At 51.9% G+C, this 17,108-nt stretch overlaps 2 protein-coding genes across 3 annotated transcripts in view; both read right to left on the minus strand.

Annotated features, from left to right (window-relative positions):
• Positions 1-5,764: 5,764 nt before the first annotated feature.
• Positions 5,765-10,891, minus strand: grcc10 (gene rich cluster, C10 gene). 2 transcript variants are annotated; one of them, XM_041213200.1, is made up of 3 exons: positions 10,802-10,891; positions 9,616-9,792; positions 5,765-6,717 (listed from the first exon to the last, which is right to left on the minus strand). In XM_041213200.1, the coding sequence occupies exons 2-3, from the start codon at positions 9,737-9,739 to the stop codon at positions 6,578-6,580; spliced, it is 264 nt and encodes an 87-aa protein (XP_041069134.1). In that variant the 5' UTR covers positions 9,740-9,792; positions 10,802-10,891; the 3' UTR covers positions 5,765-6,577. The 2 variants fall into 2 exon arrangements, with proteins under 2 accessions (XP_041069134.1, XP_041069132.1); XM_041213198.1 differs by lacking the exon at positions 10,802-10,891 and adding an exon at positions 10,253-10,449 and having other exon boundaries at positions 5,767-6,717.
• A 1,155-nt stretch (positions 10,892-12,046) lies between these two features.
• Positions 12,047-17,108, minus strand: part of LOC121291293 (CD166 antigen-like) — a 38,470-nt gene continuing 33,408 nt past the window's right edge. Inside the window, exons 12-13 of the mRNA XM_041212365.1 lie at positions 13,568-13,649; positions 12,047-12,545 (exon numbers count right to left, since the gene is read on the minus strand). Coding sequence (XP_041068299.1) covers positions 12,537-12,545; positions 13,568-13,649 — 91 coding nt within the window. The 3' untranslated portion in view covers positions 12,047-12,536. The remainder of the gene's footprint in view (positions 12,546-13,567; positions 13,650-17,108) is intronic.

The raw sequence follows: 17,108 nt of genomic DNA on the forward strand, positions 1-17,108 counted from the left end.
CAGCTCCCCAGACATTAGTCAGGAGGACTTTGCAGGGTTGACAGGATTGGGTATGTCATTGTTGTTCCTGAAGCCTAGGTCAATGCCGGGTGGTCCGTCCAGTTTCATTTCTTTTTGTAGACTTTGTAGTGGTTTGGTACAACTGAATGGCTTGCTAGGCCATTTCAGATGGCATTTAGAAGTCACTATATTGCTGTAGAATTCATGTGTGTGTGCGCACGCATCTGCGCTTGAGGGAGTGAATATTTCCGGGTTTTCAGGGCGCCTACATTTCAGGACATTGTACGAATAAATGTTTATGATTTCTTTGGATTTAAACTCATCTGAATGCCTGTCTCATGTCTATTATTGAAAGTCACACCAAAAAAGATTTAAAACACTCTCTCTAAAATACACATCTTGTTGTGGACAACTGAGGGGGTGATGAAAATGGTGAAAAGTTATTCCGCCATCTCTCCCATCCATAACAAGAAGCTTGTGGTGTTCCCATGTCTTTCTAGGTAATAAAAATCACAGATTTGCAAGGCGCTGTCAAAGAAGCCTTGGTGAGTTGGTGCTGTACAACTGGTCGATGGTACACACTGCATTGACTGTGCACCAATGGTAGAGGTAGTCCATATTTAAACCAGTGGTTGCCGGGGGGGGGGGGGGGGGGGGGGGGGGGGGGCCTGATTGTTATATAACAACCAAGAACAGTTCAGCAGCACCATGGCTGGTAGTATCACTCATATGCAGCCCTGAGTGGGGACCTTGACAACCTGGGACCTTTTTGTTCTGTATAGCTCCGACATGAGATGTTTTAACCAATTGAAGCCATCAAGGAAGCTGAAAGATATTCCTCTAAGAACTTAGATCCCTTGCAAATTTTTTGTTCTGCATACAGAGTTAGAACTTTAATCTGTGGCAGCACTCTCTCTTGAATCGCATCAGTCAAAACCTGAATGCAAGATCCAAACAGACACTTCAATGTAATGTGGAGGGAGTGCTGCACCGTCGAAGGTGCTTTCTTTCAGATGAAATAATACAGCAAGGTCCCATCTGTCTGCTAAGGAGAGTGTAAAAGATCCCATGGTACTATTTTGAATAAGAGTAAGGAATATCTCCCTGGATTCCTGCCCAACACATAACCCCCAACCACCATCATTAAAATTGATTGCCTGGTCATCTCATTGCTATTCATGGGAGTTTACTGTGTGCAACTTGGCTGCTGCATTTTCTACATTACAACAGAACCCACCCTTCAAAACAGTGCTTCATACAAATGTGTTAATCCATTTGCTACCTTTATCTCACAGTCCAATTTCAACTCAAATGTGCCTCAGTTTATTGAACAGGTCCCCATCTGATGTGAAGAGACTGCCTTTTGATATAAATTAATATATGATGGCTCATCTGATCTGAAGATTTTCCCTCCCACCGGATCTGATGTTCCTATTTCTCCTCCCTCACGTCTTTTTCCAGATTTAGGCCACTTCATCACCATCAGAACCGCTGCTATTATTCCAGCTGGTCCAATGAGGAAGACTTCCATTGCACCAGCCTGGGTCATGCCTTGCATCCTTCGGTTGAAGGGGGTCCTGGTGCAGTGTTCAAGTGAGAATCTTCAGGTGGGGCTACAGCAGAAGCTAGGGAAAGTCCCTTTGACATTGTGTCAGGAATCCCTTTAAGTGAATCTCAATCTTTGTGGCAAACCTATCGCCAATGAGTACATACATCAGCCACTTGAGAATGTGTTTTCTTCTTTGACAATGCAAACTAAGTCACGCTGTTTGGATCGACCTGGTGTATAAGACCACTCAACTCTTCCTGCCCCCAAAAAAACACTCACTTTTGCATCTACCTGGCGAAGAAGTTCACGGCTTTTCAGCCACCGACATACTATACTCACATTAGTAGTCAGCCTCGATTTTTCACTCCACAAATAGGTATTTTACTTACCTTACAGTAGCTTATAAGTGGGTGCAAGGGATCAAGCAGGTGACACAGGTTAGGTTGCAAAGACGTGTGGGGGTTTGAGGCACACTGCATCGGATGGCAGCGACATTTCAAAATGGCGACCATCCACACTCACTTTTACACTCAGCCCCCTGCTTTTAGAGGGATTTTTCCAGGCTTCAAAGGTCGACTTACACTGACACTGACTGTGTGTCTCTCTCTCTCTCATTTCCACTATTTGTAAAGTTTCCATTATTGAGAACTTGACTTAGATAACCCACCTTTAGCACAGCAATATGCCCGGAGATGCTCCACAGGAGTGCTAGCCAACAAAACGAGCACATAAGAAAGTAGGACTGGTGCTCATAGACAGGCTTCCAAGGGCATCTTTAAGCGACGGAGGAGGGGGAGGAGCAGAGGAGGAGGAGGAAGAGAACTTTAAGGAGGGAGTTCCAGAGCTTTATACTGAGCAAATCAAGTTCAGTGGGCAACCAGTCTGTGCCAGCCCTATCATTATGTAACAAAAATTTTGTCTTATTTAGCACAATTGATCCTCTCAGTCAAGAGGCAAAGTGACAGAGAATACAGGCAGCTGAGGGGCTCTCAACACAGGCCTGGGTACCCCTGGAGGTTTCATCACATGATCTCTCCTCCTCAACCCACACACTCCCATAATCAGTGACCTGATACACAGCCCCTCCCCACGGCAAGTGTAAAGGGAACAAGACTACTTGTTACTCAAGTGGATGATTCTTGACTGCCAAAGAGATAATTTGTTCCATCTCCAACATTTTTACGATGGATAAATGAACGTACTCAAAAGAAAACGAGACAAGCATGCCATATTTTTTAACCGACCTATGATTTATGCACAGCTCAAATCAGCATCCCGGAGATTAATCTTTAATTTCTGGAGACTCCAGGACAATCCTGGAGGGTCGGCAACTCTAGTGTGGCCATTTACACTGGTGAATAGGGTTCTTATATGGCTGAAGGGGGGGTGGTAGAACGGGGAAGAATTGGGATGGGGATTCCCTCAGGATGTACACGAGCTTGAGAGTGCTCAAAGTAGGAAGGGGACCGGGGATGGGTGTAGAGGACTTGGGGCAGGGGTAGGGTTTGCAAGTCCTGGAGAGGGATGGAGCCTTGGAGTGTAATGCTGAGCCTCATGGCAGATCGCTCCTGAAACAATTGCTTAGCAACAGCTCCTGACTCCCCAAAGCCTGTCCACCATCTACAAGGCACAAGTCAGGAGTGTGATGGAATACTCCCCACTTGCCTGGAAGTGTGCGGATCCAGCAAAACTCAGGAGCTCAACGCCATCCAGGACAAAGCAGCCCGCTCAATCGATCCGTCACCAACACTGAGTGGCAGCTATGTGTGATACCTACAAGGTGCACTGCAGCCACTTACCGCACCTTTCAAACCCATGACCTCTACCACCTGGGAAGTCAAGGGCAGCAGACACCGGGTAACAATACCACCTGCAAGTTCTCCTCCAGGTGACATAGCACCCTGACGTGGAACTATATCATCATTGCTGGGTCAAAATCATAGAACTCCCTCCTTAAAATCATTGTGGGTCTACGTACACCAGAAGAGTTCAAGACATCGGCTCAAGGACAATAAGGGATGATGACCCTGTTAGCAACACACATCTTATGAATGATTTTTTTTTAAGAACTGACTAAAGGGCACAGACAAGAGCAAAGCAACTTCTAAGATTGGCATCAAGCACAGCCGTGGCATTTATCCCATTTTATTGTACATGATATGGAACTGTGAAGCACGTGACAGTATATTTAAAAAAAAGCTTACATTAAAAAAAGAGAAGGCAGAGTGCTATGTGTCAAGAGGTGGAAGTAATAAGCTGTAGAAAGGTACCATCAATCGCAGGAGCACATAATCAAAGCAAGTCACATCACACCCACATTTCAACCCAGCCTTTGTGATTAGTAGCCTCCTGTTCTATGTTGTCTGTTCACTAGATCGAGTTAAGAAGCACCTCATTTTCTTGCTCCAGTTTAAACGAGGAGGAATACTGCCTTCCATTTTAAATGCGGCTGGAACATTCTCCTCTCCTGATCAGGGATCAGCCACAATCTCACTGAATTACAGTACCGGCTCGAGGGGCTGAACGAGCTCCTATGATCCAAGATGACACTGAGAGACATGTGGGCCACTCAAGTACCAGACTAGAGTGAACAAAAAAAAAGGGGGGCCAAGAGTGGTAATAACGTGGAACTCACTACTGCAGGGAGTAGTTGAAGTTAACAGTATAAATGCAAATAAAGGGATGCTAGACAAGCATTTCAGGGAGCAAGGGAGAATGTTACGTTGGTACATTTAGATGGGAAAAGATGGGAGGAGGCTCAGATGCAGCATAAAGACCGGCATGGACCAGTTGGGTCAAATGACCAGATATCCTATGTAAATTCAATGCACAGCAATTTGAAGGAATTTGCCCCAGCACCTGCTAGTTGATGGGGGTCAAACAGAACAGCTAAATTAACCCCTCGGTCACTGAAGAGGAGTTGCCCGGTTTCATCCACAATTAAAGCAGGAAGAACAAATTCAGGGTGGGGTGTAAAACCAGTGCCATTCCCAATCCTGTCAACTTTCAACGCCTCCTTGCCCAGCCCGTTGTCGGGCAAGTTAGGTTAAAATTCGCCCCCTGATGCTGTTTAAGTAATAAAGACAAGAGACTTCATTAATCCAGTAGCATTGTTCCCTTTCTTTGAATGCTGGTCTGCCTCTCTTTTTAAAGTGTGATGTATTTTACTATGAACCCTTTTCTAGTGTTTTGTGTGACTGTCGGACACTGTTCTGCTTACAGTCAGTCTCAGGGATGTCTGCTCCATTTCCAATCAGGTGTCAGACCACCCCTCCACATGGGTCATAACTAACTCCTAGTCAGAAGGCTGTGGGTTTGAGACCATCAGAAGCTCAAAATCCAGGGCAACACTCCGGCTGCCTTACTGAGGGAGTGCTGCATTTTGGATCAGACGCTGAACTGAAGCCCCCACCTGCCCGCTCAAGTTGAATGTAAAAGATCCCACAGTTCCAAAGTTCTCCCTGTGCCCTGGCCAAATATTCATCCCTACGTGAACATCAGTTCAAAACAGAAACCACCTGATCCTTTATCTGATTGTGGGGACTTGCTGTATGGCAATTGGTTGCTGCATTACAAAAGTGATTGCACTTCAGTAAAAAAAAACTTCCGTTGGTTGCAAAGCACCTGGAGGCTTCCTGAGGCCATGTCAACTCTTTCTCTCTTTGACCTGTGCAGCTGTTTAAGGCGCTGTCCCTTGCAAGAGACCCCATTACGGAAGGATGCACTCAACTCCTGTTAGCTGTTCCTCGAGAGAGAGAGAGAGAGAGAGAGAGAGGGCAGCGCTTTTGGTTTTCATGCCAGCCCTGGTACCACAATTAGGTTCCTGGTCTCACAGCAGAGGATGGGAGACAGGAAGTCTGTCAGTGGCTGGTGGCTGTGATGGAGGGGAAACCCGCCTTCAGACAGGCAGAGGGAGAAACGCTGCTTCCAGTGGCCGCTCGGGGAGAGGGGGTGGTGTTTTTTTTCTCTATTTTTGTGCATTCTTTGAAATGCTAACTGTAAATAAAAAACCTGAGCACTGTAAATAGACGCGGCCCAGTTTCAATTCAACCACACTGCCCCTCCCCCTCTCCTCCACTGGCGGTGAATCTGCAGCCAAGCCTGTCATATCGAGAGTGTGTGGTGAATGGAAACTGTACGCCAAACCATAAGGGACAGGTGGTGGCGGGGGGAGGGGGAGAGGCGGGTGGGGGGGGGGGGGGGGGGGGGGGGGGGGGAAGAGGCTGCGGTGAGGTGAATGGCAGAACATTCAAAAGTTCCTTCACGCATCTCCTCCCCCTTGCAGCTAATCGCAAGCGGGCGATCCTGGAAGCAGGCAGGGTCCTTAGGTGAGGGTAGCAGGAAAAAGCTGCATCCTTGCGGGTGATGTCTCGCCCCAACGCTGGTGGCAATCAGGTGCCAGGCTGCTTTGATACGAATTTCACTCTCTTGGCCGAAGTCAATATCGGGGGGGGGGGATTGTAAAGCCGGCAGCCCTCCCCTTCCCGAGGGGCCCCGGAGTGTGTCGGCCACTAGACGACCACAGGCCATGTCACGGCCGAGCCACGTCCTTACTTACACACGAGAAATCCGAGCGGGGGAGGGTGAGGTGGGGGAGGGGTCGGCGCCGGCAGGAATGCCCCCCCCACCCCACCCACCTTCAGCTCGGCCTGCCCAGCCCGGAGGAGCCAAACCTGGGAAGGGGGCGCCTTGGCTGGTGAGGGGCCGGCACAGCACGGTGGCACACACCTGGCGGCCTCTTCACCTGCTGGAGCCGCGCGGCCCTCCCGCTCGCTCAGTTGTTCGAGCGGAAGTGCTCTGGGCGGAGATTCGAATCGCGGGCAACCCGGACAGCCCCGTCGATACCAAATGGTGGTGGTGGGGGAGGTGTTGGGGTGGGAACAGGCTGAACAGCGCCAGGGGGCGGGTGTGGTCAGAAATAGCGTCTGCAGTCCAAGTGGCGCTGGAGAGAAGCGATTGAAGGATAAGGTCACGGCCGCGGATGCCACCTCCGTCGAGAGACCCCAGCTCCCCGCCTCTCCGGAGCAGTCACGACGCGGAGATTCCTGCGCTGTGGGGAGGCACCATCATCGGGGGCAGAAACATGGACTTGAGCTTGGCGGACATGGCTGCTATCTCGGGGTCCTGTCCTTCGTAGGTCTTGACGATCCGCGCAAACTTCAGCACACCTTCAAAAGACGAAAAGGAGAAGCGGGGGGTTGGGGGGTAAAATAAATGTCGGTGTTTACTCGGGTGCACTCCTACAGGGGATGCAGAGTTAGCATGCAGGGTACAGCGAGGAAGGCAAATGGCGTTTGGCCATTAGTGCGCGGGGAATTGGAGTACAGGAAGAAGGAAGTCTCGCTACAACTGTACAGGGCTTTGGTGAGGCCACACCTGGAACTGTGCGCGCAGTTTTGGTCTCTATATTAAAGGAAGGTTACACTTGCGTTGGAGGCAGTTCAGCTAAGGCTCACTGGATTGGTCCCTGGGATGAGAGGGTTGGACTGTGACGAGAGGCTGGGTAAATTGGGCCTCTACTCTCTGGAATTTGGAGAATGAGAGGCGATCTCAACGAAACATACAAAAATATAACGGGGTTTGGCAGGGTGAACAGGGAGAGGTTGTTTCCACTCACTGGGGAACCTAGAGCACATGGCCACAGTCTCGGGGGCCGGTCATTTAGGACAGAGATTCGGAGAAATCCCTTCACTCTGAGGGTGGTGAATCTTTGGAATTCTCTACTGCAAAGTGTTGTGGACGCTCCGTCGTTGAACACCTTGAAGGCTGGGATGGACAGATGTTTGGCCTCTCAGCGGATCAAGGGAAAGAGGGGAGTGTGCAGGAAAAGTGGAGTTAAGGCCGATGACCGGCCACGACCTGACTGACTGGCGGAGCCACACGGTCCAATCCTGCCCCTGTTACGTTCCTATCCTGCCCTTAGTTACACCCCACCCCCCCCCCGCCATTTTACATCCTGACACTTGACAACCTGCAATTCGCATGTTTCACGCAGGTCTGTCTCTTCAGAGCAGCTTGAAGGGTTAAATCACTAGGGTAGGCTGCCCAAGCTCCTTTGGATTTGGATTTAAGCACCGTGAAAGGATTCCACAGTCTCGATCGAGAGGAATTATTTCCTCCGATGAAGGGAATTCCTGAACAAGGAGGCATCTCCTTAAAATTAGGAGCTGGGCGGCTTCGGGGTGATGTCAGGGGGAGGAGCACTTCTTCACACAAAAGATCAGGGAAATCTGGAACCTTCTCAGCAGCAAAAGGCTGTGAATGCAAGGGGGAAACAAGAGAGATTTTCAGAACAGATTTCAGCTGAGCAATGGCTATGAAGGGATAGGGACCAAAGATGGATCTGAGGCAGAGATCAGCCGTGATCCGAATGAATAGTGAAACAGGCTCCAGGGGCTAAGCGGGATCCTCCTGTTCCTGGGTCCCTGGACGCCAAGGACAACCAGTGACAATATGCTACACAGTTCAGACAGAACCGTGATGATTGCTGCTTTGCTTCCTCGGTTGCTGAGTTTACAACTTCATTGCAAGAGAGAATCTAACTATGGCCTCCCCTGATGTTCAATGGCATTATCATTGCTGAATTCTCCCACTATCATCATCCTGGGGGTTACCATTGACCAGGAACTGAGCTGAACCAGCCATGTAAATACTGTGGCTACAAGAGGAGGTCAGAGGCTGGGAATTATGAGGTGAGTAACTCACCGCCTGACTCCCCAAAGCCTGTTCACCATCTACAAGGCGTGTGATTGGAATACTCCCCACTTGCCTAGATGAGTGCAGCTCCCATAACACTCGAGAAGCTCAACATTGTCCCGGACAAAGCAGCCCACTTGATTGGCATCCCATCCACCACCTTAAATGTTCACTCCCCCCACCACTGACTCACAATGGCACAGTCTGTACCATCTGCAAGATGCACTGCAGCAACTCACTAAGGCTCTTAGAATAGCACCTTCCAAACCAGCAACCTCTACCACCTAGAGGACAAGGGCAGCACATGCATGAGAACACCACTGCCTGCAAGATCCCCTCCAAGCCACTCACCATCCTGACTTGGAAATATATCGCCGTTCCTTCACTGTTGCTGGATCAAAATCCTGGAACTTCCTCCCTAACAGCACTGTGGGTGTACCTACACCACATGGGCTGCAGAGGATCAAGAAGGCAGTTCACCACCACCTTCTCAAGGGCAATTAGGGATAGCCAGCCATGCCCACATTCTGCGAAAGAATTTAAATAAATGTCTTTGACTCAGATATTTCCACCCAAGCCTTTTTGTGTACAGTTCTGGTCACCATATTATCTAAGGACATAATTGCTCTGGAGGGAGTACAGAGAAGATTCACAAGAATGTTGCCATGGCTTGAAAATTGCAGCTATGAGGAGAGATTTGATAGGCTCGGGTTGTTTTCCTTAGAACAGAGGAGGCTGAGGGATGACCTGATTGAGGTGTCCAAAATTATGAGGGGCCTAGATAGAACAGACAGAGAAAACTTGTTTCCACTAGCTGAGGGGTCAATTACTGGAGGTGATAGGTTAAAGGTGATTTTTAGGAGGATTAGAGGGGACATGAGGAAAAATGTTTTCACACAAAGGGTGGTGGGTGTCTGGAATTCACTGCCTGAATCGGTGGTTGAGGCTGAAACGCTCGACTCATTTAAAAGGCACCCCGATCTGCGTCTGAAGTGCTGTAACCTGCCAGTGTACGGACCGGGAGCTGGGAAGTGGGATTAAGAATGAGCGGCTAGTTTCTGTTTTCTCTTTTTGGCCAGAACAGACACGATGGGCTGAATGGCTTCTTTCTGCGCGGTAACTTTTCTCTGTTTCCATGGTTCAAGACGGGAACATGTTAAGTAGCAGGTGGTTGGTTGATGTCGGAGTCGGGGAGTTTACTCCAGTCTGAAGGTGGGGCGGGAGGGGTGGGGGTGGGGAAGGGGGGGGGGGGGGTGATGGGGAGGTTGAGGAAGGAGCTCCTGGGAGGAGGGGAGGGTGCTCTAGTAGGGAAGGGGGCAGTCTCCAGTGGGGAGGGGCTCCAGCTTAATTCCAACAGGCCACACACTTGCCTTCTCCGTCATTACTGAAGCCATACGATTTGATAACATCCTGCTGGATCTGGGTTGCCACAGGCAGTACAAACTGCAGCATCTTGCCCATGTCGTTGCAGGCGTTGTCGCGAGCCTCCTCCATCCTGATGGCATTCTCGGGGGAACTGAAGGCCTTAATCACTTCAGCCAAAACCACTGAGCGAAGGAGAGAGAGAGAGAGAATCAGTCAGAGTGTCACAGAGACAGTGAGTAAGGGAGCAGGTCAGACTGAGGGAAAAGACACTGGAAATGGTGCAGAGCATGAGCTTCAGATTCTTCTACATCGCACTCTGGCACAGCCCCTGGGTCAAAGTAGATCCATAATCCCAGAGTAACCCCCAACCCTGGAATAATTCCCAATCCCAGACCAATCCCCAGTCCCAGACTGATCCCCAATCCCGGATTGATCCCCCAAACCCAGAATAATCCCCAATCTTGGACAGATCAATAATCTTGGAATGATCCCCAATCCCGGACCGATCCCCAATCCCGGAATAATCCCTAAACCCAGACCAATCCCCAATCCCGGAATGATCCCCAATCCCGGACCAATCCCCAATCCCAGATTGATCCCCAATCCCGATCCCAGGATAACCCCCGGCCTCTCCTCCCTCACCTTTCGCCTGCTCCAGGCTCAGGCCGGCCGGCGGTTGTTGCGCCGCCGCCGCTGCCATTTCACTGTCTCGGTGCCCGGGACAAATCCAGCCACCGCCTGGGCCTCAAACTCTGAGCAATAGAGACCGGGACCAACCCGGGAGGACAGGCCGGAGGACCGAGCCCGAACCCGAACTGGGACCAGCGCCGCCAGGAGGCCGGAGGACCGAAGCGGGGAACGGCGTCACCAGGAAGCCGGAGGACCGAACCCGGTAACAGCGCCGCCAGGAGGCCGGAGGACCGAAGCGGGGAACGGCGTCACCAGGAAGCCGGAGGACCGAACCCGGTAACAGCGCCGCCAGGAGGCCGGAGGACCGAAGCGGGGAACGGCGTCACCAGGAAGCCGGAGGACCGAACCTGGGAACAGCGCCGCCAGGGGGCCGGAGGACCGAACCCGGGACCAGCGCCGCCACGAGGCCGGAGGACCGAACCCGGGACCAGCGCCGCCAGGAGGCCGGAGGACCGAACCCGGTAACAGCGCCGCCAGGAGGCCGCCGGACCGAGCCCGAACCTTGTGCCAGTTCCGCCAGGAAGTCGGAGGACCGAACCCGGGACCAGCGCCTCCAGGAGGCCGGAGGACCGGACACGGTACCAGCGCCGCCAAGAGGCCAGAGGACCGAACGCCGGAACAGCGCCACCAGGAGGCTGGAGGACCGAACCTGGGAACAGCGCCGCCAGGAGGCCGGAAGACCAAAGCCGGGAACAGCGCCGCCAGGGGGCCGGAAGACCGAACCCGGGACCAGCGCCATCAGGAGGCGGGAGGACCGAGTCGGGTACAGCGCCGCCAGGGGGCCAGAGGACCGAATCGGGGATCAGCGCCACCAGGGGGCCGGAGGACCGAACCCGGGAACAGCGCCGCCAGGAGGCCGGAGGACCGAACCCGTGAACAGCGCCCCCAGGGGGCCGGAGGACCGAACCCGGGAACAGCGCCACCAGGGGGCCGGAGGACCGAACCCGGGAACAGCGCCGCCAGGGGGCCGGAGGACCGAACCCGGGAACAGCGCCACCAGGGGGCCGGAGGACCGAACCCGGGAACAGCGCCACCAGGGGGCCGGAGCACCGAACCCGGGAACAGCGCCACCAGGGGGCCGGAGGACCGAACCCGGGACCAGCGCCGCCAGGAGGCCGGAGGACCGAACCCGTGAACAGCGCCCCCAGGGGGCCGGAGGACCGAACCCGGGAACAGCGCCACCAGGGGGCCGGAGCACCGAACCCGGGAACAGCGCCGCCGGGGGGCCGGAGGACCGAACCCAGGAACAGCGCCGTTGTCGAGTCTCTCCTGAGCTCCATCCTCTCTTCAAACATCACATTTCCACCTCTCTTCAGCTGTGAGGAAGGGTCATGCAGACCGGAAATGTTAACCCTGTTTCTCCTTCCACAGATGCTGAGTTTTTCCCGGCCTTTATTCAGAATTGCAGTCTCCGCACTACTTTGCCTTTATTTTTTTGTATTTAATCGCAGCGAGTGGTAGTGACCTGGACCTCGCTGCCCCCCGCCCTGCCCCTCAAGGTGTTGGAAACAGAGACGATGAATTGGATGGGCACTTGAGGGAAATAAACATGCAGGGGGTATAAGGGATAGAGCGGCGAAGCCGGTGGTGGGGGTGGGGGAGTGGGGGTGGGGGGGGTGGGGGGAACTGACTGGGCTGCTCTAGGGAGAGCCAGCATGGACTCGATGGGCCGAATGGCCTCCTCCTGCACTGTCATGGTTCTCTGTGACTCTTGATGGCTCGAGAAAAGGAGTGACTTTATTGCGGTTTAAAACGTTACACAAAGCAGTCAACTGGGCCGCTGCCTCCGAAGGTCCACCCAGCCCTTGCATCAGGACCATGTGAACTGGCTGGAGCGTCCGAAGGCAGCGACCCTACAGGGAACGTCCCCTTATAATATGAAACACGGACACTCACAAGCAACGCACGTGACGCGGAACGAAGAGGGTAACAGGACCGGGTAACTAAATAAGCATTGTGCATTTCGTCCGACAAGGCAAATAGGTTTTAAGAGGAGACCCGACATTAATAGTGCAAAGAGCGGGTCAATGTTTCCCGCGAAGGCTTGGCAGATAACCATTGTGGCAAGGTTGAAGATATTGGAGGACTTCTTCTTAAATTGCGTTGAAGAGCCAAAATAAAACATTCGCAACAAAGGCCTAAGCTTTTGATCGATCGTTGGCTTCTTTATGCCTGAATGACGTCCTGGACTCTTACTGGAGGAGACTACGCAAGGCTGGATCTTTGGCGTCCACGTTCATTGCTCCTGACATGAAGGAAATAAAGAAAGAGCTTGAATTTATTTAGCACCTTTCACAGCCACAAGAAGTCCAACCACACTTTGCAGCCAATCAAGAACTTTTTGAAGTGCAGCCACGGTTGTGGTGCAGGAAACTCGGCAGCCAATTTGTGCACAGCAAGCTCCCACAAACAGCAATGTGATAATGAGCAGATAATGCGTTTTTTTGATGTTGGTTGAGGGATAAATATTGGCCAGGACACCAGGGAGAAATGACTCAGAGTCATAGGGACTCAAAACGTTAAATCTGACTTTCTCTCCACAGATGCTGTCAGGCCTGCTGAGTTTTTCCCGGCATTTTCTGTTTTTGTGTGAGGGTGAAATCTCCCCCCTTCGAAATAGCGGCATGGGATCTTTTACATCCAGCCGAGCGGGTCTCGGTTTATCACCTTATCTTTCTCATGTACTCAAAGCCCTGAGGGAGGACTTGAAGACATAACTTTCTGAACTCAGAGGTGAGAGTGCAACCCACTGAGCCACGGATGACTTAATAAAACAGAGGCGAGATGGGAGTGACTGGGTTGAAGAATGGTATCCATTGGTGGCTCGGTGCCACAGAGCTGAATGGAGGCCATCCTTGCCATCAAATATTCATCGTGTGACGCTAATGACATGTTCAACCGCGTAACCTCGGCTGATACCAGTTGGTATCGGCTGGTACACGTACACCCATGGAACAACACAACAGATGGAGGTTTCTGAGGCACATGTAGGCTTCACACCCATCGGAAAATCCTGGGTGTTGAGATTGAGAGAGGGAAGTGGAACAGTGGAGACATTCAACTCACTCATAATCCAGGGACCGTGAACAGTGGGTCATGGCCCATAAATATTCTGGGCAGAGACCAGGAATGCAAGGCCAAGGACTCTAAATGAAGGGCCTACTGTGAGCAAGGAGGCTGCAACCATATCAGTGGGAAAAAAATGCAGAGGGAAATAGAAAAGAAATAAAATATTCAATGATCCTGTTGTGAATGAAAAGAACCCACCTTTGTGACGACCTTTTCCACTGTGAGAGAAACATTTCCTGGATCCATAGCATTCCTCTCCTCTAAATCCTCCAGCGGTTTCCTTAACAAACAGATATTAGCTAAAATAATACTTCATTACCGACTGGTCTAGGCAGCAAGCAGTTGAGTTACACCAGGCTCTACCTGTATTGAGTTACACACAAGGTCTCATCAGGCTCCATCCTGATCGGTGACACGTAAGGCCTCAGGCTCCATCCTGAGTCTGTGCTACACACAACAAGGCCTCAGGCTCCCTCCTGAGTCTGTGCTGAGTTACACACAAGGCCTCAGGCTCCATCCTGAGTCTGTGCTACACACAACAAGGCCTCAGGCTCCCTCCTGAGTCTGTGCTGAGTTACACACAAGGCCTCAGGCTCCATCCTGAGTCTGTGCTACACACAACAAGGCCTCAGGCTCCATCCTGAGTCTGTGCTACACCCAACAAGGCCTTAGGCTCCTTCCTGAGTCTGTGCTGAGTTACACACAACAAGGCCTCAGGCTTCCTACTGAGTCTGTGCTACACACAACAAGGCCTCAGGCTCTATCCTGAGTCTGTGCTGAGTTACACACAACAAGGCCTCAGACTTCCTACTGAGTCTGTGCTACACACAACAAGGCCTCAGGCTCCATCCTGAGTGTGTGCTACACACAACAAGGCCTTAGGCTCCCTCCTGAGTCTGTGCTGAGTTACACACAACAAGGCCTCAGGCTTCCTACTGAGTCTGTGCTGAGTTACACAAAAGGCCTCAGGCTCCATCCTGGTTCAGCTAATCTCAGTCGATCAAGCAGACGGGGGTAAGGGAAAATGACATTTTTTTCTTTATTCTTTCACGGGACATGGGTGTGTCTGGCAAGGCCAGCATTTATTACCCACCCCTGATTGCCCTTGAACTTGCTGAGGGCAGTTAAGAGTCAACCACATTGCTGTAGGTCTGGAGTCACACGTAGGCCAGACCAGATAAAGGGCAGCAGATTTCCACCCCTGAAGGGCGTTAATGAACCGGATGGGTTTTTATGACAATTGATGATAGTTGCCACAGTCACCTTGACTAAGACTAGCTTAATATATTGCAGATTTATTAATTGAATTTAAATTCCACCAGCTGCCATGGTGGGATTTGAACCCGTGTCTCCAGAGCATTAGCCGGGCCTCTCGATTACTAATCCTGTGGCACTCCCACTACACAGTCTTCACCCCTGATGCTGATGACTAATTTGTCCTGCCAGCTGTGGGAGGAGGCCTGACATTTGCTAACCTGCAACAGTGTTAAAGGCTGGATCTCATACTGGGATGGAACTAAGGCAATTCTTTCACACTGGTTTCCATCCCTACTCCACGAGGAGTTAAGTTGGCAGCTGTGAAGGAGGAAAACATCGCGCTGGCGCCTTGCTCCCGTTCACCAGCTCTCCCGGCAATTCCCAGCGCCCTCATTGGGAATGTATGACTGGCAGGTGAGGGCAGGTTCAGACGTAACTGTGATGCTCTCAAAGTCAAACAGCCTGTTGACACTCAACGGGCGAGCTGGACAGGGTACGACAGAGCACTCAGCAGGACTGCACCCCACTGGGCAACAGGACACCTCCCAGCTTCATCACGTCGCTGAACTTGCCGATTCATTTTCCTTTTACCCAGTCCCAGGATATGCTGCCGTGGGATTTGAACCCATTGTCCAGCTGGCTTTATTAGTCCGGTTGTCTGGATTATCAGGCCAGAAAACTAACCACCATGCCACCATTGCAGGACGCCCAGGTCAGCATACCTACCAGCCCCCACCCCGTGTGCAGTACTGAGGAAGCGCTGCACTATCGGAGTGGCAACACTGAGGGAGTGCTGCACTGTCAAAGGGGCAATACTGAGGCAGTGTTGCACCATCAGAGGGTCAGTACTGGGGGAGGGACAATACTGAGAGATTGCTCCACTGCCTGAGTATCAGTACTGAGGGAGTGCTGCACTGTCTGAGGGTCAGTACTGGGGGAGGGACAATACTGAGAGATTGCTCCACTGCCTGAGTATCAGTACTGAGGGAGTGCTGCACTGTCAGAGGGTCAGTACTGGGGGAGGGACAATACTGAGAGATTGCTCCACTGCCTGAGTATCAGTACTGAGGGAGTGCTGCACTGTCAGAGGGTCAGTACTGAGGGAGTGCTGCACTGTCAGAGGGTCAGTACTGAGGGAGTGCTGCACTGTCTGAGGGTCAGTACTGAGGGAGTGCTGCACTGTCAGAGGGTCAGTACTGAGGGAGTGCTGCACTGTCTGAGGGTCAGTGCTGAGGGAGTGCTGCACTGTCTGAGGATCAGCACTGAGGGAGTGCTGCATTGTCTGAGGGTCAGTACTGAGGGAGGGCTGCACCGTCAGAGGGTCAGTACTGAGCGAGTGCTGCACTGTCAGAGGATCAGCACTGAGCGAGTGCTGCACTGTCAGAGGGTCAGTACTGAGGGAGTGCTGCACTGTCTGAGGGTCAGTCCTGAGGGAGTGCTGCACTGTCTGAGGATCAGCACTGAGGGAGTGCTGCACTGTCTGAGGGTCAGCACTGAGGGAGTGCTGCACTGTCTGAGGGTCAGTAATGAGGGAGTGCTGCACTGTCTGAGAGTCAGTACTGAGAGAGTGCTGCACTGTCTGAGGGTCAGTACTGACGGAGTGCTGCACTGTCTGAGGATCAGCACTGAGGGAGTGCTGCACTGTCTGAGGGTCAGTACTGAGGGAGTGTTGCACTGTCTGAGGATCAGCACTGAGGGAGTGCTGCACTGTCTGAGGGTCAGTACTGAGGGAGTGCTGCATTGTCCGAGGGTCAGTAGTGAGGGAGTGCTGCACTGTCAGAGGGTCAGTACTGAGGGAGTGCTGAACTGTTAGAGGGTCAGTACTGAGGGAGTGCTGCACTGTCCGAGGGTCAGTACTGAGGGAGTGCTGAAATGTTAGAGGGTCAGTAGTGAGGGAGTGCTGCATTGTCCGAGGTTCAGTACTAACATACAAATTAAGAGCTGGAGTAGGCCATTTGGCCCCTTGAGCTTGCACTGCCATTTGATAAGATCATGGCTGACCTGATTGTGGCCTCTACTATCCTCACTTCCCCCATAACCTTTGACTCCATTGTCAGTCAAAAATCTATCCAACTCAGCCTTAAGAATATTCAATGACCCAGCCTCCACCACTCTCTGCGGAAGAGAAATTCCACAGACTGACGACCATCTGAGAGAAAAAAATTCTCCTCATTTACATCTTAAATGGGAGACACCTTATTTTTTAAACCATGTCCCCTAAATCTAGTCTCTCCCACAAGGGGAAGCATCCTCTCGGCAACCATCCTGTCAAGTCCCCTCGGGATCTTATATGTTTCAGTAAGATCACCTTTCATTCTTCTGAACTCCAATGGACACAGGCCCAACCAGTCCAACCTTTCCTCATAAGAAAACCCCTTCATCCGGGGAATGAGTCGAGTGAACCTTCTCTGCACTGCTTCTAATGCAGCTATATTCCTTCTTAAATATGGAGACCAAAACTGTATGCAGCACTCCAGATGTG

The sequence above is a fragment of the Carcharodon carcharias genome, chromosome 19, assembly GCF_017639515.1.
Source record: "Carcharodon carcharias isolate sCarCar2 chromosome 19, sCarCar2.pri, whole genome shotgun sequence".
Classification (NCBI taxonomy): Eukaryota; Metazoa; Chordata; class Chondrichthyes; order Lamniformes; family Lamnidae; genus Carcharodon; species Carcharodon carcharias.